At 35.2% G+C, this 7296-nt stretch overlaps 1 protein-coding gene, 1 long non-coding RNA gene and 1 pseudogene across 2 annotated transcripts; 1 reads left to right on the top strand and 2 right to left on the bottom strand.

The window, feature by feature from the left end:
- Positions 1-1025: 1025 nt before the first annotated feature.
- On the bottom strand, positions 1026-3743 carry LOC117114166. Its single transcript, XR_004446305.1, has 4 exons — positions 2604-3743; positions 2085-2343; positions 1441-1689; positions 1026-1286 (listed from the first exon to the last, which is right to left on the bottom strand). It is a non-coding gene; the product is annotated as an uncharacterized LOC117114166 (long non-coding RNA).
- A 50-nt stretch (positions 3744-3793) lies between these two features.
- LOC117114163 lies at positions 3794-6018 on the top strand. The gene is made up of 2 exons (XM_033257731.1): positions 3794-5232; positions 5694-6018. The coding sequence occupies exons 1-2, from the start codon at positions 3794-3796 to the stop codon at positions 6016-6018; spliced, it is 1764 nt and encodes a 587-aa protein (XP_033113622.1).
- Positions 6019-7005: 987 nt separating this feature from the next.
- LOC117114162 overlaps positions 7006-7296 on the bottom strand; it is a 4795-nt pseudogene continuing 4504 nt past the window's right edge.

Genomic DNA, 7296 nt, shown 5'->3' with positions numbered 1-7296 from the left:
ATTTATATATAAATTAATAAATTACGGTGTATCAGTATTAGCAGATATAGTGCCCGATACTAAGCTGTAGAGCGTTGAACCATATAATATATTTCTCAATGTTTTTTTGTGGCTTGGTTGTTACTCTGAGTTTCGCGCCCTATGGCGATCATCAGACAAATGACAGCCTAAGGTTGTTACTTGATGTCACCTGTATCTTTCCCTTTTATATTTATATTTGTTGTGACAGCACTTAGTGATGAGCTCGTTTCTTTTGTTAATTGTGTTGGGTTCTTTGTTGCATAGGATGGCGAGTTTTTCTTCAATGGATAGGTTACATTGCCATGATTTGCGCATGTGTGTGTTGTTGTAATAAATAATATCACCTTAAAGGTAAATGATCAGAAGTTGCTTTTTCTATACGAAACTGTATAATCCAATGAGCTATTGCTTCTTTCTCCGAAAGACTTAAATAAATGTCAATGACGTAAATGTTGTTTGTATTCCATGGAATAGATATGAGTAAACACATTGCTCGCGAAAAAACATGAACCTGTAATAGTAGCGATTGTCTTTTTCAGTTGAATGTGTTTACAGTAGGCCTATTTCGTAAACAAATACGTATAAAGAACAAGTAAAAATTTTCAAATACAGTACAATAATTATATAATTAATAACTTATAGGCGGGATGTGGCTCACGGAGGGATTCTGAGTGCTATGAATCGAAACGAACTGAGGATGAAGATTATGATCTTGTTGGTACAAATAACCTTCCTATTACCTATTAGTACGTTCTTGTTTGATGATGTTGAGCCTAATACTGGCAAATGTTACTCGAATTACAAAGGAAACCGAGTAATATTGGATATTAATCGTGTGTTTTATATGGACACTCGGCTAAGCCAGAATCTGCTGGTATTTGTCTCACGCGACACGGGCGATCGCGACACGGGCCATCTCTCACTCGACACGGGCGATCTCCAAAGCCAGGGGCGTCTCATTGGACTTAAACATTTGACGCAGTATATCTTATATGTAGCAATTACTATGACGTGGATTTATTTCCGAAATGTTTTTATTATTTATCTAAAGTATTTTACAATATTATACATGTTTATAATGAAACATCGGTCAAACTACGAGTTATTGCACCTGTTTGCATTGTTAAGCAAATTCAACAACGTCGACGGGTCGTAATCAATCAACCTGGTAGGCGGAAGCGATACAGCGCACCGTACTTGCGGTACGCAAACTCCAACTCAATCGCTCAGATTAGCTTGTCGGTGATGTCACCCTAATCCAGGCCCTGAAAATGACGATATTAATCAAAATAAGAAACATTTTGAGGCGATTAAAAATTGCAAAGGATTGAAAGTTGCTCAAATAAACATCAACAGCCTTTCTGATAAAATTGATCAACTCCGCCTCCTGATCCATAATACTCCGGTCCACATACTCACCGTGTCCGAGTCGAAACTATCACCGGTTATCCCCGATATAGAAGTTCTACATTTCTGGATACACACTTATAAGGAAGGACAGGAATAGACACGGTGGAGGTGTGGCCATTTACATTGCCAATAACGTCATTTACAGTGAAATATCCATCAGTGATGAACTTAATGATGTACTCGAATCACTGATGATTGAAATCAATGTGACAACTTTTCCTGTTCATATAACAACTGTGTACAGACCTCCAAATACACCTGCAAATTTTTTTTTGAAAATTTTGAAAACTTTTTAAATACTTATTGTGTTGCAAGAGACTTAATAATTTTGGGTGACTTTAATATTGATTTTTTGAAATCTCACTCAAATCGCAACAATCTGCAGGATAAAATGGATCTCTTTCGTCTTACTCAAATAGTTCCTTCTCCAACTCGCACCACTGACGACGGTCAATCTTTGATTGATCTGATCCTGACAACAAATACTTGCCTGCACCAAAACACTTTTGTAATTCAATCTTTTCTTAGCGATCATGATTTTATTTTTACTTCACTGAAACTTAAACCATATAAAAATGAACATGACCAAAGAACATTTCGTAACTTTCGCAATTTTAATGAAGAAAAATTTCTACAAGATGTAGATACACTACCTTGGTCAAATATCACACAGATAAGCGATGTCGACATTTGCCTGAAAATTCTACATAATTTCATGAAGATTGTCATAGACAAACATGCACCACTAAGCACCAAGCGTTTTAAGAGGAAACTTCCAGAATGGCTCAAGGATAGGGATGACATTCTCTCACTTATGCACAGACGAGATAGTCTTAAGGTTCGTGCCAAATCAACAGGTCGTGATGAACTATGGCTTGAAGCACGAAACTGTAAAAATCGTGTTACTAAGCTCTACAACAAAGCAAAAAAAGATTGTTACAGAAGACATAATTGATTCTGCCAATGATAGTAAACAAATGTGGCGCGGTCTTAATAATCTTATTTCTTCTAATATAAATGTTTTACCTTCATCAATTACAGTCAGCGATAGTACGTTAACTAATGAACAGGAAATAAATAATGCTTTTAACGATTTTTTTGTAAACATTCCTTTTAAATTAGACTGTGTACTTGATTCAATATCATTGATCCTTGTTCTTAAATTGACCCACCTTTATCTTCCTTTTCCTTTCATGAGGTTGCAAGCGAGTTTGTTCTTGATCAGCTTGTCACAAGCTCTGTTTGTGTTCTTCAACCAATGAAATAACTGAGTACAACTTGTTGCAATTCACACCAGATTATCTATTTAATCGTCGAATCTTCCGACTTTAACAATGAAAAGTAAAGGTATAATATAAAATTAACAAAGAATCATCATTATACAAATATCGAACGGAAATGTTTATAAACAAAATGCTCTCACGGCACGTTACGTCTGCTCGGTTCTACCGTAGCAACAAATCAACTTGGGCGGCTCAATTCCCCCTGCTTTTCTACAATAGTTTCTTGTAGCACAGTATCCGTAAAACTCGGGCGTCTCAATTCCACCACAGTTTTCTCGGCAGTATTATCCATAAAACTCGGGCGTCTCAATTCCACCACAGTTTTCTCGGCAGTATTATCCATAAAACTCAGGCGTCTCAATTCCACTACGGTTTCCTGTAATATTTTTCATAAAACTTGGGTGGCTCAATTCCATCACAGTTTTCTTGTATATATCAAGCATATTCCAGGCTACACACTTAGCCACATACTGCAGGATACTTCGCAAAACAAGGGTAATTCCAATCCTTTAGGCCTATCCTTTGGCCATTCAAATCATTGGCCTCCCTTGAGCTATCTCCCGCTCAGCCAATCTTCCTCAACTGACCTCTACACAGTCCACCCCTCGCAATCATCCAAAATTAGCATAAGTAATTTGCATATGCATAATTAAAATTAGCATACAAGATATCCAGGTAAGACACAAAGTGTATATGAAAAGTATGAGCTTCATCTTCTTTAGGTCAACATATACAGTCTTTCCATATAATAAGCCTAGGATTAGGAAGAGGGGTAAGGCTGGAGGAGTCAGAAAAAGACTTCAACGAAGGAAGTGTAAGCCATTTATACCATCTTTAGTACTTGGAAATGTTAGATCATTGAACAACAAAATCGATTTACTTAGAGCAAATGTAGAACACTTCAGCGATTTTAGAAATGCCAGTTTAATGGCATTCACCGAAACGCACCTGAGTGATAAGCACAGTGACCAATACATCCAGGTAGTTGGATTTAAATCTGTTCGTGGAGATCGTACCCCTGATGCGAATAAAAATGGCGGTGGAGGTCTGAATAAGAACTGTCTCTTATACACATCTAGATGTGTATAAGAGACAGGCTCAAGCTCCACAAATGTACACCATATTCTGAAGTACTGGTGGTTAGTATTCGACCCTATTACTTGCCGAGGGAATTCTCGCATGTCATTAATGTTTTGGTATATATACCAGAAAAAAAGTTCGAAAAGAATGCGATAAATGAGGTTGCTGAAATAATTCAGGACATTGAATGTTCGCATTCTGAAGCGTTAGTACCTATAAATGGCGACTTCAACAGGTGTAAACTCAAGAAAACAACGGTCACATATTATCAACATGTTACATGTGAAACAAGAGACAATGCGATTCTTGATTTATGTTTTTCAAATGTGAAAGATGCCTATACTTCTTGGCCACTTCCGAACTTGGGTCACTCCGATCATAATTTGGTTTTACTTAGCCCTAGGTACCGTCCACTTATAAAAACATGCGAGCCAAAAATTATTAAAGTTCGCAAGTGGTCACCCGAAGCTGAAGAAGCCCTAATAACAGAGTTTGAAAAAACCGATTGGAATATTTTTACTGATGAAGAAGATTTGAATGGTATCACAAACGCAGTGAGCGCCTACATAAACTTTTGTATTGAGAAATGCGTGCCAGTAAAAACAGTTAAAATTTATCCTAATAACAAACCTTGGATAACAAAAGCCGTCAAATTACTTTTGTGTGAGAAACGGCAAGCATTTAAGCTGGGTGATACCAATCGTATGAAAAGACTGACCAGTGAGATTAAACCTGAAATTAAGAAACAGAAGAATATATTTAGGAAAAAAGTCGAACAGAACTTTAAGTCAAACAATATGAAAAAAGTCTGGCAGGGTATGAAACTAATGAGTGGCTACACAAATAGTGGTAATATACCTACCCCAATTCCAAATGTAACAGTGCAATATGTAAATGAGCTAAATGAATTTTATAATCGTTTTAATGGTTATGATTTTAAGGAAGAGAGGAGGCCCTTGTTTAACTCGTGTCGGGTCACTGAAGAGGACCCTAAATTTATTGTTAGTATTTCTGATGTTCATAATGAATTCATGAAACTCAATCCATCGAAGGCTGCTGGTCCAGACAAGATCCCACCACGAGTACTTAATGCATGCTCTCCTCATCTTGATGGTATTTTTACTTATATTTTTAATCTTTGTCTCTTAAATCATACATTCCCTGATCTCTGGAAACTTTCATGCATAATACCGGTACCAAAAAAACCAAAAATTACTTGTATGAATGATCTAAGGCCCGTTGCACTTACCTCTGTTGTTATGAAAACTTTGGAACGTCTTATTTTAAGAATTATGGAACCCTATGTGGAAAAGGTTTTAGATCCATTGAAATTCGCTTATCGATCATCACGGAGTACCAGTGATGCTATACTCCATAAATTACACAGTCTATACTCACATCTTGATAATACAAATAAAGGCCATTCTGCACGTATCATGTATTTTGACTTTCAGTCGGCATTCAATACTATACAACCCCATGTTCTTGCGAGAAAAATGTTGGATATGCAGTTCCCCCGTCCAATTGTACGTTTAATTTTAAATTTTATTTGTGATAGGAAACAATTTGTAAAAATAAATAAAATACATTATCTTAACGAAATAAAAAGGTTTGTTGAATTTTGCGACAATAATTACCTACAAATTAATACTACAAAAACAAAGGAGATGATTATTGACTTTAGAACCAAACATAAATTTCAATTTCAACCAATAACCATAAAAGGAGAAGAAATAGAAATAGTTAATAATTATAAATATCTGGGCATATTTTTAACAATCGATTGAGCTGGAGTGACCATATTGACTTCCTGTGTAAAAAATTAAATCCTAGAATGTATTGTTTGAGAACTCTATTTAAATTTAATTCCAGTGAACCTATGTTGCTTTCTTTTTATAGATCTGTTGTTTGTAGTGTTTGGACATATCGCCTTGCTTGTTGGGCTGGTAATGCTGCCGGAGTGGATAGAGGACGTATTGACACTTTCATTCGTCAGGCTTGTAAAATGATTGGTCTACAGTTGCCCTCCATTAGTGAGGTGTATCTAGAACATCTTCAGAAAACCTTCCATTGTATTGATTTAGATACCTCTCATCCACTCCATTATGCTATTATTAACCAACTTAATCCAAGTGGTAGAATGAGGCTACTCAGAGCAAAAACAAACCGTTATGCGAAGTCATTTATTCCCTCCGGCATCAACCAGTTCAACAAGAGGTTTTGAAGATAATTCATTATCAATATAATAATATCAATAATAATTTTAACTGTATTAATTACGATAATGATGATAATAATAATAATAATAATAATAATAATAATAATAATAATAATAATAATAATAGTAATAATAATAATAATAATAATAATAAGAAGAAGAATAAGAATAATAAAAATAATCATAATTGTAATTCAATTTATTTTATCGATGGTAGTCATTGTATTTTACATGTATATTGTTATATTTTCTATAGTGACTGTTTTGTATGTTTTTATATTTGTTTTAAATTTTTTAATATAATACTGTATGTGATGACGAGCAGAAGAATTTCCCTTGTGGAACAATAAAGTTATCCTGTCTCTTATACACATCTAGATGTGTATAAGAGACAGCTGCAGGATACTTCGCAAAACAAGGATAATTCCAATCCTTTAGGCCTATCTTTTGGCCATTCAAATCATTGGCCTCCCTTGAGCCATCTCACGCTCAGCCAATCTTCCTCAACTGACCTCAACACTGTCCACCCCTCGCAATCATCCAAAATTAGCATAATTAATTTGCATATGCATAATTAAAATTAGCATACAAGATATCCAGGTAAGACACAAAGTGTATATGAAAAGTATGAGCTTCCATCTCTTTTAGGTCAACATATACAGTTTTCCATATAATGGTGGTAATAATAATAATAATAATAATAATAATAATAATCACTCTGTTAGATATAGTCTTTCCATATGATGATGATAATCATAATAATAATAATAATAATCACTCTGTGACAGTAGGCCTACAAGTAAGGTCTAATAATAATAGACCTAAATATTAATAATGTTATGCCCAATAGTAACGAATAATAGTAAATAATACAGTATAGTATAATGATGTGTTGAGAATAGAGCACAACCATTAAATTAATTAATAATATAGTACATCATTCGTTTATACAACATTTTTATAAACACCTAAATATATATGAAATGAGATGCATTAACGTCTCCGCAACGTACACCCATCAAGGCTATATTGTTTTAATGTATATACATGTCAACTTTGCCATAGCTGTTAGGTGAACAACCACCCTAGACAGGCGGTAACCCACCCCGCGGCGCCACAAAAGAACAGAGTTATTCGGGCGCGCCAGTACCACAAAAGACACTGTCACGTTTAGGCAAAGATAAGACCAATGTTGTATGCGCACATTTATGTTGCCGAGGGGAGAATTCTACTTCACTGTAGGCGAACCCTGATAATAAATATCGATTCATAATAGGCTAAGGA

Source organism: Anneissia japonica, unplaced genomic scaffold (genome assembly GCF_011630105.1).
Source record: "Anneissia japonica isolate Jap-2015-1 unplaced genomic scaffold, ASM1163010v1 scaffold287840_len1291095_cov163, whole genome shotgun sequence".
Classification (NCBI taxonomy): Eukaryota; Metazoa; Echinodermata; class Crinoidea; order Comatulida; family Comatulidae; genus Anneissia; species Anneissia japonica.
The sequence above is the reverse complement of the archived record's forward strand: the minus strand, read 5'-3'. Positions and strand labels throughout refer to the sequence as shown.